Consider the following 19,908-nt stretch of genomic DNA (forward strand, 5'->3'; position numbering starts at 1 on the left):
CGGGCTGCGCCTGCCGGGGGACGGGTGAAGATAAAACCCGGCGGGGAGAGCGCGCGGGCCGTACGTTGGTTAAAGAGTGGCTCCGAAACGTGCGCGAGCTTAGGGGAGCGAGAGCTTCTTTCAGATACTGACAATACTGTTCAGGTTAAGATGCGGAAAATAATAACGTTCTTGTGATCGTTTACGTAAGAAGCACTGGTATGTAGCTGCTCATAGCACTTTTAAAAACGCAGCTGTGCTGCTCAGAAAAAGCATTTTACAGCCTACCCGTGATCTGCGATGTGCCGTAATTGGTTGCACATGTCTTTTTTTTCCTTTTTTTTTTTTTTTCCAGACGTGAATTCTTTCTACAGTGTCCTATTTCAATCTCACACATGCTACAAAGGAACTTCGGGAGTTTTCAGCTTAAGAAGCTGGAGAATATAAATACCCTTCCAAACGCTGCATGCCAGAGTAATGTTATTTATTCTCTTGTTCGTCTTACGAGCTAGAAACTACTATCTCCTCCCTTCCCCGTTTTATACGCGGGGACTTTGAGCACAAAGGAGACTGAAAACTATCCAAGGGCGTACAACAAATCCGTAATTTGACCTCGGGTATCCGGAATCTTCACCTAGTACTCTGTTCACTGGCCCGCTCTCTCATGTTTAGGAGCAGAGTAAAATGTTGCTAGCGTGAGTATCTGAACGTCAACATCAGGCACCAGCAAAACCTGCAGTCTGCTTTAATGTTGCATTCAGGAACATGTAACTTGCTTAGGCACTCAAATGCCTAGGAATGGATGCCAGGGTAAGGAGGAGAGTATACACAGGGAGGCAACTCATACGTTTCTACCGTGTTTGGGGAGAACGATCCTTGCACTGCTTTATGCGCCTCCATTTCACGCAGATCGGGAAAGGTTGTTTCTGACTTTGATTCAGACAACTCTGCTCATGGAGAAAGCGTATTCGGGGAGGAGGACAGAGCAGTATTCATTAATCAGCTAAGCCACATTCTTCTGTGATGCCACTGGGCTTCCGCTCTTGCAAATTGTTTCCATGTGTGCTGTGGCTAACTCAGGTCTGATTGTACTTTTACTCCATCAGTTTAATATGGGAAGGGAGGCGAAAACAAAGCATAGCTTAGAAAGCTTGCTTTCAGCCCACTGAAATGTAATCACCATTTCAGATACACAAAGAGCAAGATCCCACAACTTTTTGGCTCTGGCCTATTTTAGAGCATAGGGTCTGAATTGCAGATGAAATCATGAAAACTAACTTATCTTACATTGATTTTGGACAGCTTTTTCTGTATGGTTGATGTATCTCCAGATGCATCTGACCAGCGGTGCAGCTCTTCCTTTGCAGAATGGAGCCAGTCCGTGAATTCATGCACAGCATCAAGGTATAGCAAATGATCCTTCACAATATCTTCCACTTTCCTCATTTTCTCCTATCATTCAGATGAAAAAAAAAAAAAGACCATTAAAGTGTTTAAATACTGTCCTGGCTTTAAGCACGCAGTTATAGAGAGGGCTGGTCTGACCCTATAGCATCCATTTGAATGCTGAATAGAGCACAGCTTATAGCAGCAGAACACAGTGCTACACTCCACAAGGTTTGGTTTAGGTTGGTCTGGACAGGTGTGTTCTGCTGGAGCAAAAGATGAAGAAGCCTTCTGAAAATGTATGCAAAAATGTACTTTAACACATCCTTTAACATCAAATGTATCGTTTAATAGACGTCAAAGCTGCAGCTGTGCAACTCTGGCACGCTTTTCCCAATACCCCCTGGAGAGGGTCTTACAGATCACCCGTGAGTCCTCCCAGGGAGCAGCATGCTGCCAGAAACATAGCTCTTATTTAGAAGCACCAAGTCTCTATAAATGCAAAGCAGAGTCAGAGAGATGTCCCATATGAAGACCACAAAGGAGGACTTCTGCTGTTCAAAAGTGCAAAAGGTTCTTATGGTGCTGAGTCCCATTTTAACCATCAGATTAGAAGTGGTGGTTGTCCCCGGCCACCTGCCTTGCAGCCCTGGAGGACACTTTCCCTCACACAGATGTACGACAGCTTCATGGCTCCATCTTAGCTTTTTAACGTAAGCTTAAAGTGGGGCCAGCTTACCTTACTATGAAAAGGTGAAATAGTGTACTCATCTAGATTTGCCTTTGGTCTGACTGAGCAGATTTGTTCTTATATTCTTGTGAGCTAACACCGAGGAATGCTTATCAAAACTAACCAAAAGTGAACCGAGCTAATCAAATAGCTTTTTACTCCTGTGTGGATACTCTAATCTAGATCTAAGTGTCCTTAAACCAGTTTCAAACTAAACCACTTATGAATTAAATTCCACTTACTGAGTTGAATTTTGAATAACTCAACATTCAACTAATGCCTTTAAAAATTAAGTTAGTTAGATTAATAAGCCCTACTGTTCCCTCTGAAAATAATCATCATAATTTCTCAGAATGTGTCAGACCAACTAGACAATGGATGGTTACTAGCTAAACAAAAGTGACCTGAAGTAAATCCTCAAAGTTTTAACATCTTAATGCATTTTATGCAACAACAGAGTAAGAAAATGTGCACATGTGCCTGACTCTAAACAAAATAGATAGCTTCCTAGTGAAGCAAAGAAGTCCCAGGAAAGCCAACCACACACTGCTGTTTACTTTGCTCGCACCAAAATATAGTACTAGTAGAGGGGGAGAGTGGAGGCAAAGTGCAAATTCAGTTGGTCTCTTCTGGTGGCAATGGCTTCTACCAGTTGCAGTCAGTGCTGTTCTCTCCCAAGGGAAAGACTGCAAAACTGTCTTTCTTGCTTAAGAAATTAAATTTATAGATGCATATTGATTTTAGGAGAACACTGCCATGCTGACTTATGATACTCTTTTCGCACAAGTTTAAAAGCATTGTATTGAGTGAGTCAGTAGAGAAGTAACTCTACTTCTTTCAGCAGCGTTAAATGGAGAACAATACGCTCTAGAGCTCTAGATTTAACGCTGCTGAAAGAAGTAGAGTTATACAAGGATGAAACTGCACTGATTCTCTAGAAACCAGGTTCATAGCTTACTATATCCATTAAAAAAAAGAGCAGAAGTTCATCATAAAAACAAAAGTGTGTGAATAGATTGTAATTACAGACTAGATACATCTGAGAGGGCTATAATATCTATGGTCTATGTTTAAAGCAATAAAGCAATGACAATAATAGTATATCTTATCCCACAAATAAAAAAAAAATCCGAACCCAAAATGCATGATTCCACAAAATGACTTTCCTTTATCAGGTTTAGTAAGAAAAATGCAGATTTTTACTAAAGAAGTAAATTCATATGCCCTAGATTTCACATTTTTCCTAACAGATAATTTGTTAGATCTTCCACTTATTTTTTTACTTTGGTACTCTTTTTTTATATAGACTATTGATTGATACCTACAGGCCATCAGCTCTATTCTCAATACATGAAGACTCAAATCACACTTCCATCAGATTACTGAATTTATATACAGTGTTTACTTCAGTCTCACATTAGCCTGTTATTATGTGGCCTCCTCCTGATGCAAACTTTCCCATTAGCTGAGAAGGGGGAGACTGTAACTCAGAGCTAGCGTCACTGTCGTGATCTGGTTGGCAGAAGGTCTCAGTGAGCTCACGTATCTTTCCTTAGAAACCAAAGAGAATACCTGTATAGCACGTGCAGTGCTTAGTGGCTTGAAACACCACAAAAGATGGGCATATATCTTTCTGACAATAGGATTTCTCTTTCTGACAATACATTTTCTGCTCAGGGAGGCATTTCACTCTTCCCTTTCTAGGTAAAAAAAATACCGCTAGGCATGAATGGAAAAGAATTAGATGACAATAAATCTGGGATAATGTCAGAAATATTGTTGCATATATGAAACTAGGAATAAAATATATGCCTTTCACTCTTCAAACATCATAACCATACCAATTACAATTCCCAACAATTTTTTTGCATTCCAGCGAATTTTAGTAAACTACATCCAACTTTTTTGTTAGACTCAACCATAACAAAAGGCAAGACTATTCAAACACAGTCAATCCTTTAGTTACTAGAAAATTATGAAAATCAAAATTTTAGCCTTATATACAGATATCTAAACATTTTACTTGAAATGGAGGCCTTTGCCTTTATCTTACCTTGGCTACAGTTGTGATGTCATTAAACTGTGCTTTTAGTTCTTCTTGAGCTGCTTCTCCAAAAGAATCATCCTCTGTTTTTTCATACAGTTCCACAGCTTTTTCAATGAGTTGCTGTAAATCACTGGAGTGATCCTCTATCTCAGAAACAATAGCCTGGAAGTGGTCCAGCTGAGCAAACTTCTCCTTCAGACCAACCTGTGGTTCTAAAGGCTGCTCCACTTTGTGATCCAGCTTCTCTAACCACTGCTCCAGCTGGTTTTTCCTTTCCAGATATTCATTCCACTGGGTAATGACAGACTCTAGGCAGCTTACATTAAAAGAAACATACACAGTACAGATGAGAACTTTTGAAAGGTCTGAAGAAAAAGAGCCTGCTTATACCTTAAGTGTCACACTGCCTGTAGCCATGTATAATATGTTTAGAATATGCTTTTTCCCCCATCTTGCTTTAGTTTTCTATGTCAACTCACATCCAAGCTATTCTAGAATTTCTGTGTTCTTCGGGCTACTACATATAACCTGATACAACTGCTTCCCTACCACAGGTTACATGAGCAATCTGTCTCGGACTAATGAAAAGCACGTTTCAGTGTCTGTCCAGCAAAGTAAAATACAGAGCGTTACTGGAGTTCTTTATGATTAGAGTAATAAAATGTACAGCAGCCTATGTTGCAAATTATTGACAATTAAGAGATAATCTGGCAAGTTTTGGAAGAACAAATCAATTGTATATAGTCTCATTTACAATTTATAAGAAATACTCTCTTCTGTTATATATTGCTCCTCCTAGCAGATTGCCAGATTTCTCTGGGATTTGTGTTGAGGAATGTAATTCTCATCCCACTGGACTTAATGATAGACATGAATGTGGTAAGGATTTCATTCAAAATGTAATGGTCTAAATCTAAATAATATTTTATGACAAAAATTGGGTGAAATTAGAGTGGAATCTTAAAGGCAGCCCATTATAATTTTCTTCATATAACTGTATTACAATTTTTGAATAATTAAGGAAGTGGCACCACTTTCAACTGAAAAACTCCAATTTACCTATATTATGGCTCCCACCATTGACAGCTGATATTTAGGACGCAGATAGCCTAGCACTCAGATTATCTAAAATACAGATCTATGACCTTTCTGATGCAGATCTATGAGTTTTCTGATGCAGGGAAAACTTTGTTTTCCTTAGTTAGAGAACTAAGGAAGTAGGATCATGCAGAAGTTCACCGAGGGCCCATTTCTACCCGGTAATGACTGGGATGTTGCAACGGAGAGTGCTTGTAAAATGCACAGATGAAAGCAACCAGGGAGCGGCTGCAGCTGGTTTGGATGACAGGATTTAAATGTCAGATGTTCTTAAAAGAAATTTTAAAAAGATGGAATTTGATGATGAAAATAATGCTTTACTTAGGAAGGAGAAATCAGATACACGAATACAAAATTGGGGATAACTGCCTAGGCTTACCAGTGTGGAAAAAGATTTGGGAGATAGTAGAGGATAAAGAAGTAAACAAAATTCAGCAATATGATACTATTGCAAAGAAAGGAAAATCTCATTCTGGAGTGGATTAAGAAGAGTGTTGTATGAAGGAAATGGAAAAGTACTGATACTCTATTCAGAATTAATAAGGTCTCAAATACAGTAAGAGGTCAGCCCACTTTCAGTTATTATCTTTTAAGAAAAACATAGACAAATGAGGGATAGTCTGCAATCTATTGAAAAAGAAACAAGGATGAAAGAGGTCCAGGAAGTATTAGTAGTGAGAGACATCAGTCTGTCTAGAACAGAGATGATGGAGGCCTTCAAATATGTAAAATGGTCTCACACAGGCAATAAGAAAAACTTTCTATTTCTACCAAGGTTAAGACAAGAAGAAATCAGCGTAATTTGCAAGAAAGATTATTTGGAGTGGATATTAGGATTTTTTTTTTAATTAAAAAACATAATGAAAGACAGAATTGAGAAACCTTCCTAGAGTTGTGTAAGGAAAAGGTAGATAAATATGTCAGATGTTCTTGGTCCTGCCCAAGTACAGGATCAGTAACTCAGAAAGCCCTTTCTAGCTTTTTCTCTGTATGAATTTGTATGATTTCTATTTATTTTTAAATTACCGTCAAGTACCATCTCATATGAAATTTGATTCATCTGATAGGTCAACTCATCTTTTTTATAGAAGGATGTATTTTTTTCAGGCGATTTTGATTCTTTCTGATGATGCAACTTTCCCCTCACATACCAGTAATGAATGAATGGACTCCTATGTGCTGGAAGGTACCATTCTTTGTAAGCAAAGATGGCAGGGTCTGACCTGTGTTTTCCAGGGAGTTTTACCTCTGCCAGTTCACTGAGGTGCTGATGATGTCATTCCATACTTCCTTCAGCGTCTGTAGCTCAGTTTGTATCACCTTTTGTCCTTCCTCATTGCTGCTTCTAAGTGCTTGTTCTCCTTTGCCAATGGCCATGTTCAGCTTAACTTCACCATCACCTTTGAGTAAGAGGATCTCCTGTGAGGCAACATAAGTCAAAATATAAAACGCAGTCTGCTGAGAGGTGAAAGCTGTTATTCTTTCAACAGTGGACACCATCTTCTCTGAGCTCATTTATCCTTGACAGCCATGCCCAGTATGAATTCTTAGGCACCTTTTCTTTTAAGTGCCTGTCCTTTGCTATGCGCAAGTGATCCAGCAGTTTTTCCCACAGCCACACAGGTATTCCACTGCATTGGTCACCCTAAAATATTGCTCACACTGCAGTAGATAATGAGTAGGTCAAGCACTGCACAGAAAGACAGCACCACATAGCCAGAAGAAATCTCAAGAAAGCCCGTGGTGGGATCTCCTACACTGATGACCTTCCTAATAGATGTTTATCATCTAACCTGTTCCTGAAGACCTCCCGTGACAGATACATCACAGCCTCTCTGCGTCAATTATTCCAAGGCTTCCCCTCCATTAGAAAGCTTTTTTGGACCTGAATACACATTTTCATAGTTCATTATTCCTTATTAAATGTAGTACCTGGCACCTGTCTCCATTACACTTCATCCTGTTTTTCATACTGCACCTCCCAATTTGTCAAGAACACCTTAAATTCTAATCCTCTCCTTCATAACCGTAGAAAGAATAAAACATAAAAATACTCCTTTTCCACTGACGTGGCCCACACCCAATATTAACCTTGATGCGTAATCTCTAGTTGTATCCTTCTTTACCTGAATTTGTGTCAGTCGTCTCTCTAGTGTAGCTTTGCTACCAACAGTGCTCTCTGATGACGCCAGTTTATCTTGAACCTCTTTCACCCATGACCACATACTCTGCAATGCCTCCTCCAAAGTGAGATGCTCTTGGAGTGCAAGCTGACATGTTCGCAGCTTCTCCTTAACAGTTTTGACCATGTTTTGATAATTGGTGAGATGTTGAGAGACCAGGCGCACTTCCCTCCCTGCACCATGGCCTTCTTCATTTAAAGTCTGTGCCATTTGGGACAGCTTATCAAAAGATTCCCTGAAACAAAATATTGAGGCTGAAAATCAGTTTCAGAAAGCATATGATATTGTTATAGCAACTATCAGAAATTATGAAGATTGCTGACATAATCACCTACTCCACCAGTGATAGAGTTCATAGTTAACAGAAAAATTAGCTGGGAGAGACTGAAAGGAAATATAAGCAGTGTGTATTGATTAATATCTTTACTTGTGTACAGTGCCATTTCTTGCATTGGTGCTCAAAATGATCACACTGAAATCTTTGCGTTACACATTTGCATTAAAAGCTAACAATTTTCTTTTCGGCTGTCAGATTTTCCAGTTCTATATGAACTGCTACCTTTTTGTACCTGTCAAAGCTTCTGAGAAGTTTATAGTCTTTGGCAGGTAGGAAGGCATGATGGAAAGGTCAGGCCATTTGTCCAGGATTAGACACTGACTTGGGGGTTCAGTACAAGGGTCAGTACAAGGTATTAAAACACTGGGTTTATACAGCCTCAGTTAATCTCAATCTGCTGGATCACCCTTCCTGATACCCTGTGATTACAGGGAATTTACATCAGACCGAAACTTCTTGCACCACTCTCAAGGGGATAGGCAGAGACTGGGTGTTCCCTTCTAGCATGCTGTGAGGCTTGAACAACTGACTACTATTTCTGTTCTATCTTCACCAACCTAATAATAAAAAAAAAAATTTGAAAAACCACAGTGTACTAAAAAAGGCAATTACTTCATCATCTATTGGCTAAGTCTGAATTCTAGAAAGATTTTGCAGCCAATGTGGATGTTATTTGAGCTCTTTTAAAGTCAGCTGTATGGGAAAGTGGATTCTGCTAGCCTGGTTGGATCCGAGTGTTGCAGGACAGAAGGAAAATTTTAAAATGGATATAATGATAAGTGTCATTTTTACTATTGCTCTTACAAGCAATATTTTTAAGATTTATTTTTACAAGCAATATTTTTAAGATTTATCTTTTTAAGATAATATTTTTCAGTTTCCATTTATTAATGAAGTAAGATAAGCTTTTCTTAATGAGAAATGTATCAACATCAAATTTCAGAGTTGGCTTCAAATTCCAATTTCCTTAAAACTGGAAGTATCTGGATTCAGCCTCTTTTCACACAGTATGTTGCAACACCTTTATCTTTCACAAACACACTTTACCCCAACAGTTTCGTTTCACTGTTGCTTTAGCAGAGGAAAAAGTGAGAGTATTTTAGGAAATGTATTTCATACTACCTTGAATTCAGTAACTCTTCCAGGAACTTTTCCACTTTCTGCACCTCCTTTTTCTTCTCGGGAATAAGCTGTTTGCTCTCTCCTAATGCTTCTGTGCTTATTCTTTCTTCCATGTCATGTATCCACAGGCCAAGTTTCTTGTGCTGATCTTCAAAGCTACAGAACAGATAAATACTCCCTTAAAAATGTTTCTCAGGTGGAGTAAAGTTAGTAAGAAGTTAACTCAGTTCTTTCAATATCCGCAAGACCAGGAAAATAAAACTAGGTATCAATTTCATGCTTCAAGAATAAGAGTTGTACACAAAACATAATTCCATGGTGACTACTAAGCTAAAAATATTCAGCAACTCTCTAAAAATGTCCAGCAAAATCATGGGAACTACACTGAAAAAAGAAGCCTCCAAAATTTAAAGTGACAGTACTTTTATTTATTACTAGATTCAATAAAGACAGATGAAAAAAGCCTTTTCCAAATCCTTATAATGATTTAGTCTAAGATTAAAAAATGGATAAAAATGGGCTTTTACTCAGTATTGACACTTACAACACCTGAAGTGTTGTGCTTTCAATTTCTCCAACAGAACGTAACTGGAATCTGGAGTGCTCAGAACTCAGCAAAACAAGTTCTGGCCCTAAGTTTGAAAACCTTTTCCTTACATGAAGGCACACCGTCTCGTCTTGCTGTTTTACCCATTACTGCTACACTAACTTTGCTTTCAATTAGCAACAGTTTTGAATCTAGTTATACCTAAAAATATTTGAACTCCCAAAATTCCAGCCCTAAGTAATAATTTAAGAGTGTTTTCTTACTGGCTCCTTAGGAAATATGTCCATCTGGAATGGGACAGGACAGACGCATGCTGTGTAAAAAGCATGCTATCTTCAAACCCCAGGGCAGAACTTGAAAATTCATCACACCTTTTTCTTCCAGGAAATTGCATTTAAATTACTGAGATCCCAACTGCTGATTTGGGATTGCATGAGCTACACAGATCTTCTGCATATATGATCCTGACCTTCTATTCTTTAACCAAATCAATACCCTTGGAGCAAGACCTGTTGCTTTGTTTTTAGCAGAGAACTTCATTTTCTCTTAAATATTCCAAAGAAGAAAGCAAACAGGACTAGAAAAACTGGAAATAATTTCCAATTGTGCCCTGTATTTCTGCAGCTGGGCAATTTCATGCAGTCCATCTGTGACTACTGGTATTACTCACCTTCCCAGGTGTAAGGCACAAGCTTCCAGGGCCTTCTTATCATTCAGACACCGGTTGAGGAATTCCTGGAGGTTCTGGTTAGACTTTGCTATTTGCTCCTGAATATGGCTCACAAGTGGTTCGGGTAAGCAAGCATACAAACTTTCTCCTTCCTTGCAGGCAGCATCTAACTTGTTCTGCCCCTCACTAACAGAATCCAGCACACTCTGTGTAATGAAAGAATACAGTTTAAACATGCAAGATTGAATAACTAAAAATAAGCAATATTTCTATTAGAAGTGGTTAGATTTCCCCAACAAGATGAGAGCCATGTCTAGCTACGGAAAAAATTCTAAGCAGATAGTTCAAATAAAATTTTATTAAGTGGTGCTGCAATTCACAGAGCTCAGTTTTTCTATTTGGTCCCAAGGTAGTCCTGTCTTTCTCTGGATAGTTTAGTCATGTCCTGAAAATGTTATATATTTCAAGAATTAGGGCTGTTTGCAGTAGGTGTCTGCTATCTGTGTTCTGTCCCATCAAAAATCTACACAGATAAGCTTTGACATATCAGTGTTAATCTGAAAGATTGAATAAGCAATAGTGTAAGAAAAAGTAGGAAAAAGAAAAGAAGAGAAAGAAGGCAAAAAAAGGAAAAAAAGATTAAAAATCAGAAATAAGAATAGTTTAGTTACACATAAACCTTCCCGAAATTAAATTCTGATCTCTCAGAACAGTGAACAGTTTCCACTGTGTTCCCTCTACAGTACATATTGCTGTCTTGAACCATTCTTATATTACCTTTTTGGAAACAAAACCAATAAATATGATAGCATCTACAAATTACTTTAGAGATACAATTGGATACATATAGTTAAATTGCTAATTACTGTTTTTTCAATTTGTTCACTATACCTGCAAGTCATGTAGCTTTGCCTCTATGGCTTTGCTGTCTCCAGACCTGTCAGATGATTCTTTTACTGCAGACTTCACACCAGAAAACCATTCCTGGAATTCTTGCATAGAATCTTATTTAATAAAAAAGTATAGAGAAGAGAATATTTTTTTTAAGAAGCAGCATTATCCACAATACTATACAGCTGTCTTCCACAATTCTTTTATCCTTCAGGAACAGCGTGTAAAAGCTAACAGGATGAGTCTCATTGCCTTCAATGACCTTGGGGAGTGGGATTCATTTCACAAAAAGTTACATGTTTCCACTGTAAACATCCAAATTTGGACAGTCACATTAGGCTCCCCTTTATAGTCAATGGGAAAAACCCAGGCATTTTCAGTCTATGATATGACCCAATTTAATGTTAGATAATATCTAGATTAATATCTTAATATATAAGATTAAAAATTGCCTATTTCTCTCCACTGACTACCCAGGGAGCCCAGGAAATACTTCAGATGGGGACTTTTACATTATAAACATCTCCATTTGGTTATATGCATCTCTTTATGGCAAATACACAAAGTATATGTATGCAACAGAGATGTATATTAAGAGTGAAGAAAGGTGGAGCTGAGCTTGCCTTTCATGCATATTACATGTTTAAAGTTGAATTCTGTTTTTGTAAAATGCTTTGTTTCGTAGCAGTTATCAAATAAACATTTGGTAACAGGACTTTTTGAAAGGCTCCGTACAAAAATAAAGTTGTAATTGCAGGTGACATCACTGGAGACTCTGGCAGACTCCAGAATGATTCACTGCTGCGGGCTAACGGCTCATATTAACACGCCTGAAGACTCACGGAGGAAACGTTTTTCCAAGGAGTCTTGCATGCTGGCCTGTGTTCTGGAACAGAGCTGATTCACAGCTTCATACTTCTTTATTAGCGAAGTGACAGTGCCACCAAGAGTTTCCAGCTCTGCAGAATGGTATTTGCGACACAGGCTGTTGAGGTTCTCACGTGTCGAGTCAATGCTGCTCTGCTGAAGCTGAAGGTCTCTTTGTGTTTCCTGAAAATGAAGTTACAACACAAATATGACATTTGTAAAGAAACAAAAGAGCCCTCTCTTTTCCTCAAGCATTCCTTCTCCTTCCATATGCTCTTTCCTTCTATGGTCTATTGCAAGTCCTAGACACAATGAAGGGAAGAAGTACTGGATCACGTTTCCTGAATTTTCCAAGTGAGATGAACCCTTGAAATGAAAGAACCGTCACAGAAATGTGAAAAATGCTGTTTCTCATGGTTTACTACTTTATTAAAAAATAAATAAATTTCAAGGCATATTGAATAGCAATAGTTATTTTCAGCAAAGTCTGAAGGTACATGTGAGATGCAATATGACAGTGGTATTTGGCGGGACTTCTGAATGAAAGGGAGTTTTCATCTTACTAGAGAGGAACATTTGTTTGAAAATTAAATTTGAATTAGCTAGTATATCAACATTAACATGTGCTCACGCTGAAAAAATCTCCATGTGGTTTGTCATGTTATGATGTGCATAATTGTATGCAATCAAGAGAGCTCTAGGATGTAGACATATGCTATATATGAGGACTGAGGAGGACTTCTGAGGTAGAAGTTTGTGTTAAAATTTGGTTCAGTCTAGGGTCTTCTACTGTGATGAGTTGTAAGTTCATAACTTATATTGTAAGGGAGTCAATGGACTTGTAAACATGCTGGAGTAATGACTGAAGAGTTCAATGTAACAAAACCGGTTCTTGTCACAACAAAGACCATATTATTCATTATAATTTTCTAAAAGGTTTGTATGAAGTTAATAGATCAGAACTTTTGTTCATTGGTGGAACTTCTTAAAGAGTATCGCTGTATTATTTGCCAATATTCTAGCAGCTGTGCAGGAGATATATATTTTTTATCAAATGAAAATTAAGTATAATGCTTAGCAAAAACTCTGATAAAAAACCAAAGATCACCGCATAACGAAAAACATATTCATTTTCTTCAGCACCGACCTTCACTTTATTTAGAGCTTCAGGATCCAGGTTACATGCACAGCTTAACAGTGTCTCTTCCGCTTTTGTTAACCACTCTGTCATCTGATCAATAACCTTCTGTAACTGCATCTTCTGAGTACTGAAATCTTTCAGTGTCTCTTTTGCCGTCTCTGACATTTCTTTGGCGTGTTCCAACTTCTGCCTCAAATCTGATTCTATAAACTAAAAGCAAAATGTTATGTACTAAAGCATTTAAATAAAGCATTTATTCTGTTGAATGTTTATTGAAAAAATGGAAGGTAGGAAAGTGACACACAATGATCGTTTTGCTCTCTTTACATCCGTAACTAAAGATACTTACATAAACAAAAAAATGTCAACCATTCAGGATTAAGTCTTAGATATACAGTAATCCAAAGAAGGGATACTAACTTATAAAAAGCCAGACTGCAAACTTTTGAAGTTATTATCTACTTCTGAAAAATTAAACAGTTGATGTTTTTCCTTTACTAATTTGCCATATATACAGAACATGACCTAAACACGACTAGCTCCATAAAAAGAAATATCAAATGGTGAGACTTAAGAGCACTGAGGCTTAAAGTATCTCAGTGAAAGCAGATTAAAACTGAAGACAATACAAAAATAAGTTAGAATATTGCCCATTAACCTGTTCAAAGACAGCAGTATGTGAAATTATAGTAGATGTTAGCTGTGCACATATTACTAATAAAAAGTAAATCAAATCAGTCATAATAGGGTAATATTTATAAATAAGCTACTACTGAAAATTCTATTAAGGAATTGTTTATGTTCTTAGGATATGAGCTGATCACACTAGTTCATCTGAATGTTGGCAAATGATTTGGGGATTTATGTTTAGTTTGTGAGGCTTTATTTTCAAATTTGCATTTATATATCAACTACAATTATTTTGTTGTATTGATTTAAATTTTTTATTGTATTTATCATATTTAGTAGTTGGAAATAGGTGTGTGTTGGTTAACTGATATTCTGCAAAATAATTTGCTCTAAGTTTCGCTCTATAAGTGGACAGATATTTATTATGAAACGCATGATTAAATTTGAATTTACTGAACCTCTCATGTAAAGGAAACAATTTGGGAGAACAAAGGATTCTTGACCCATATCTGATTGGTAATTTAGGTTTATGTGTATGGTCATGGCAAAATGTGGACAAGGCTTGAGTGTTATATTAAGTTCTGTTAAAATCTGATAAATGGTTTTGAAATAAATATCTATCGAGATATTTCCCTGCCTGTGGAAATCGCAGAAGTCAGCTTATCTTTTAAACCTTCTGACATTGAAAGTGAATAATCTCACATACCAATTTCCATTTGAAATCAAACATCCAAAATAGTCATACTTTGGTTTTGCATTTGCCCTAGAACATAAAAAATAAGGACCTGGCCAAAAATAAAAGTTCAACAGCTCACCTTCAGTGTTCGTATTTTACCCCTCTCTTGTAACAGCTAGTTCAGGGCACAAATTCCAGTCCACTAAAGAATACTTTGGGTTTGATAAAGCAAATGAACATATTTTACTGCATTATAATTCTTTCAAAGAGGCAAACTGTATGCACTCACATATGATGTGGCTTAATGTTGTGCAGTGTAAAGAATATCATCCGTCTCATATCTGATCAGCTACTTTATAAACTATTTACTCTATTTTGATTTAGTAAAAAAAACTTTTAAAACTGTAATGTTCAATTACTTTATAGCATATTTTTTTCAGAAAAAATCAAAGTTAACTAAAGAAATATGAACAAAGAATAGGAATGAGACATATAAATAATGCTGTATCTGTCACCTTGAAAGAAGAAGACAGTACAGGAGAGACAGAAATTTCAGGAGGAGTTTCTTCTTAGTCATTTGAGCACAGTCTGTGATTACCAATGTCTTTATTTTACCTGGAGATCTGCAGGAGGCTCTCGACAATGGGTCAGTTCTTTGAGATCTGAAATTTTGGAACTAAGCTGCTCCAACTTCAGTTCTTTATCCTTGACTTCAGACTGTAAAAGAGATGTGGTCAAAGTTTCATACCAAACTACAAGAAGGTTTTAGACTTTCAGAAGGATGCTCCATCAATTAAAAAAATGAAAGAAAATGTAAACAAAGTTTAGCAACCATAGGGAAAACACTGTTGTTCTATTAGTTTTATTCTCTAAAAATCTCCCATCTCTTTTCCTTTATTAGACTCAGTTCAGACATTTTCCCCCCTCCATTAAAATAACCACACACATTTTTAGCATTTAAAATGCACTAGCAGCTTTAGTTTCTTAAAACTGGCTGAATAAAGATGGGAATGTCATTGTTTATTTGACTGGAAAAATCTACTGTGGTTGTTAGGTTTCACTTGACGGCATGCAGAGTATAATACATGTGCTCTCTGGTTTTTATTACAAGGAAGTGAGCTCTCAGAAAAAAATTAGTCACAGAAATAAATTTTAACCTCAAAAGGGAATTAAAAAATGCTGCTATATATGCACTGACATATCTGGACCTTGTATTTATTGTGGTTGTATAGATCCAAGTTATGAAGAAATATTCTACTTATTAAAAAAATAATAATAGCAAAATGAAAGAGAAAATCATAATTTGTGTAATTGTAGTTCTGAAGTATTAGGCAAGTAATTGGTGTGTGCATCCTATTACCCAAACTTTCTTTTCTAAAAAATTCAAACAGATGTTTTTTGAAATTTTTGTGCTTGTAAGAACACACTGTCATGTATTGCTAGAGCCAAAATAAGTATGGAGCTTAGATTTAGTAAGAGATGTGCCTTTCTTGTTTCTGTCAGAAGCAAACAGCTTCAAAAAAGGACTGGAATGCTGTCAGCTAGCCATCGGGTTAGCGGTACCGCTGCTTGAACAGGGGACATGGTGGTCTACAACAGCACAGCCTGATCACTTGAGATTTTGGTCCAGAACATTTTTATCACTTATTTATGGGTAAGCACCTGGAAATCTTTCAGGAGGACCTCCATTCTCTGACTGTTACTCAAGTTGCTGATGCCTTCATTCAGTTGAGAAATGCACTTGTTGCACCATCCATGCATTTCATCTCCAGTTTTCAGGATGTCATCCCATAGAGACACACTTACACTCAGCCGGTCGATGTTGTCTTCAATTCTTTCAGACACCTTTTAGGAGAGGAGAATTTATCGATACCATTCACAAATTAATTTCACATTTCTTTATTTTGCAGCCAGTTGTAAGACAAGGACATCAGAAATAATTAGTAAGCCTGGGCAAAATGATTTTCTTAGAGTTAGGTCTAAGTTCTGAATTCTAATTTCAATTTAGTTACCCAGATCGTAAAATGAACAAAAATTATATGTGACTGTTTCCAAAAATTTGTATATTTTTTACTGGGAAAGAGTTTTATGTTCAAATAAACTTTATCTTTAAAAACAGCTACATTTATATTTCTTACGTAATGCAGGAATTTGTTAATAAAGCAGTATAAATATGAAAATGTAAAATATTAACTTTTATATTATGTTTCTCTGCTATAATGTCTTTCTCAACATATTCACATCTTTTATGGTGTAGCTTAATACAATTTACTGCCTAATTTATTTAGTCCAATTTACTTTAATAAAGTAATACTGGCATACATTAAATGAGAATCCAATACAAATTTAAATTCAGAAGTGTGTACTGAGCAAATTTATACTAGTAGCACTCACACATTGTTATAAGACATCATTTTAAATATATCAAGTGGATGTCACAACTTTGTGAGTACCGTGGATGCCAAATCCCTATGATTAACCCTTTGAGATATACTTCAAAGTAAACTTTACTAGACAATTGCACTCTAAGATTCTAATAAAATACTAATACTGTAACGTTAGCCCAACTTAAAAACTGTATTCAGCATTTAAACACCAGACTCTTACATCTAGCCATTTGTCCACTGTACAGTTCATATCTGTTTTTACCGCAGTGGAGTCGCAGTTATGCACTCTTTTCAATTCTGCTAACAAATGTTTTCCTTTATTGGTGAAAGTATCCAGGTCTTTTTGTTTATCACTCAGATCGTTCTTGGCAGCTTCATGCTGTGGACATAAATATTTGCTTGTTTAATGAAGCCTTGAAGAAAGAAAGAAAAATCCAGTTCTCCAGGCACCCATCCCTAGCCCTGTGGTATATGTCATGCATTTCATAATTCTCATTCAGCATACCACCTAATATTTAACTATGCCACAAAATACAGAGCAACTGACATGGTTTTCTCATGAGCACAATCAATTAGTATGATTGTTCTTACAAATAAAGCACACAAGTGGGACTAATAAATTCTGAATTTTCCCCACTTGGTAACTAGCTATTTTCGGGACTTAAGGCAAAATTTTTTTTACTCTCCTTTTTATTCTTCAGACTCTACATGTCTAAAATTGAATAATAATAAGAACCCATCATTGACTAACTAGTATCTAAAATCAGTTCTGGAATTACAGCAGGGTAAACAGAGGGTGGTGCAAACAAAATTTAGAATTGTAACACCCATCACTCCTAGATACTCTGGAAAACAAAAGTACAAATGTGTTCAGAAAGGAATTAGACAAAATCTTCAGGGCTGCTAAGTTTGCAGTTCTAGGCTTAGGGAAATCTTTAAAACACTGTCACTGAAGAGGTGACAACATACTGAGAAAGGATCACAGTAAGCATCGCGTACTTTTTTCTTTAAGAAGTATTACAGATCAGCATTAGATTTAAGCTACTAATCTGGATGCAGAATGGCCATGTGGCCATGCCTACTTAATTATGGTAGGAGTTGTGCAAAATACTTATCACGCTCCAACTCCTTCAGGCCTAGATGTGGCCACTGTTGTAGCAGGGAATTCTCCACAGCCCAAGGCTCACATTAAGGAGAGGAATCATATGGAAGATACATGCATTTCTTTGTTAGACTGGTGAGCTCTGTTCTGGCTTTCAGTTCTAATTAAAATGTCTTTTAAAAAGAGGTCATAAATACGAGCAGTTTAGAATGAGGTTTATACAGATCTGACTGAAGAATTTTTAATGAAGAGCTCAATAGGCTTCCAAATGAAATTACCCTCTGAATGAACAGAAAGAATTTAACTCAGTACTGTTTTTCCTGACAGGCTGATGGATAGCGGAATTTAGAATTTTAGAAATATGATCCAGTGAAATGAATGGAATGCAGGCATCAAATTTCCTTATCTCGGCTCAATGGCCAATATCAACATTGTACCCCATGGAATAAGTCGTCTCAGGGAAAGAGGCAGACATAAGAATTGCACACATCAGAAATGTGTGCAATTCATTTTCTTTTGTTGACTTTTATCCATTCAAAAAAATACCCAATATGGAAAATTATTAAAGTACGTTGACTGGAAATATCCTCTCACACTATGATAGGAATATAGTCTCAAGGTATTTTATATAAAAAGCAGATAATGTATGCTTTCCATATAAATTAACATTTTGCATTTCTAGGTGTTAAAATAATAAATAGCAACAATCAAATACACATTAGTGGATCGCACCAAAATGCTGAAAGGACTATATCCTTTCCTCATCAGAATCTACAATTTAAACCCTGAATGTCAGCGTGACAAGATTTGACAGTAAAGTCAAGGAACTTTAAACACAGCTCAAGGGCACCTTTCAAACAGAAAAATCCATCTAAATCAAAGATCATTTAAATCCCGCAAATGAAAATATATGTAATTACCTTTGATAAAGTTCGCCTGACATCTTCATGGTCCTTCCAAATGGATTTGATCACAGAAGCGCTGTCAGCACTGTCTATGACTTTCATTACTGTTGACTTCAAGCTCTGATATTCCTTCATCAGATCGATAAGAATGCAGGACTGCTCTTTTCTGTAATGTGAAAAGGCTGTGTTAGCTCCATTTGCTGTCATGTTTCTGAAGGAAAGAGAATGTGACGTAGTGATTTACCATGGGAAAATCAGGATGCAGTGCTAAACATGTTTTAGGCAGCCAAGGAAATATTAATATTTAGGTTTTACAAATCACTGTGGTCCATATATCACAAAACATCTCACTGAGGAGTATATGAATCGCCATCTCATATATATCAGATATCGAAGCAACTGACTTGAGCAAAAGAAAGACTGAAACCGGAATTCAAGCTTCTCACTTCCTAAGTTTAGCACCTTACTGACTGGAAACCACACTATAATGATGCTGGCACTCGCAGCTCATTTTTTTTAACTTGTTTCTTTAACATGGAGTATTTTGGAGGGTAAAAAGAAGCAAAGACTAAAGCAATGCAAGATAAGTCTGACTATTTTGTCCTCCAGTTGTCAGATGCATGCTTTTGGGTCTAAAACATTACATTCAACTTACCTGTCATTCTACTGAGAACAGAATAACCTGCTGCTAAGAACAGGCCTAATGGGTTTTTTCCACCCCCTCTCCAGAAAAGCCTATTTCTGCTCAGGTAACGGACAGAAAAAAAAACCCCTATTCAATCCATTCCTGGTGTTTACACTGAAGAGAGAGAAGGAAGACGAATACTTTGGATATGTTTAGGGTAGAACAGTGTTTGCAGTGAAAGGAATTTGGGAAACATGACATCGCCAAGAAAGAGAGGTAATTGCTTTAGGAGCTGGCTCTTCTCTGAATGCTCCGAAGAGCTCTCCAAAAGAATCAGGTTCAAGAGGGTCTAAAATTGTGTCTATATGGGAGAGAAAACAGTTCAAAATAATTAAAATTAAATTAATAATTTAAACAAAAATTAACATTATTTTCATGTTAGAAAGGAATGACGAGGTACCTGAATATCTTTCAGTTTTAGGTATAAAGATGGCAACAACCACCCCAGTATGGGAAAACTGGACAACTCATTTGCCCTCAATAATGTATCTATAAGGCAGGGATAGCTATTTTACGTTTTCTTCA

The 19,908-nt window shown here is 36.8% G+C and overlaps 1 protein-coding gene across 1 annotated transcript in view; it reads right to left on the reverse strand.

Moving 5' to 3' along the window:
• The window catches only part of SYNE1 (spectrin repeat containing nuclear envelope protein 1), a 284,071-nt gene that overhangs the window by 183,289 nt on the left and 80,874 nt on the right, over window positions 1-19,908 (reverse strand). The window contains exons 40-52 of the mRNA XM_019472625.1: window positions 18,714-18,864; window positions 16,912-17,070; window positions 15,967-16,149; window positions 14,920-15,021; window positions 13,005-13,208; window positions 11,833-12,040; window positions 10,991-11,103; window positions 10,100-10,305; window positions 8,883-9,038; window positions 7,367-7,658; window positions 6,487-6,659; window positions 4,149-4,458; window positions 1,267-1,431 (exon numbers count right to left, since the gene is read on the reverse strand). Coding sequence (XP_019328170.1) covers window positions 1,267-1,431; window positions 4,149-4,458; window positions 6,487-6,659; window positions 7,367-7,658; window positions 8,883-9,038; window positions 10,100-10,305; window positions 10,991-11,103; window positions 11,833-12,040; window positions 13,005-13,208; window positions 14,920-15,021; window positions 15,967-16,149; window positions 16,912-17,070; window positions 18,714-18,864 — 2,422 coding nt within the window. The remainder of the gene's footprint in view (window positions 1-1,266; window positions 1,432-4,148; window positions 4,459-6,486; window positions 6,660-7,366; window positions 7,659-8,882; window positions 9,039-10,099; window positions 10,306-10,990; window positions 11,104-11,832; window positions 12,041-13,004; window positions 13,209-14,919; window positions 15,022-15,966; window positions 16,150-16,911; window positions 17,071-18,713; window positions 18,865-19,908) is intronic.

The sequence above is a fragment of the Aptenodytes forsteri genome, unplaced genomic scaffold (assembly GCF_000699145.1).
Source record: "Aptenodytes forsteri isolate BGI_AS27 unplaced genomic scaffold, ASM69914v1 Scaffold82, whole genome shotgun sequence".
Classification (NCBI taxonomy): domain Eukaryota; kingdom Metazoa; phylum Chordata; class Aves; order Sphenisciformes; family Spheniscidae; genus Aptenodytes; species Aptenodytes forsteri.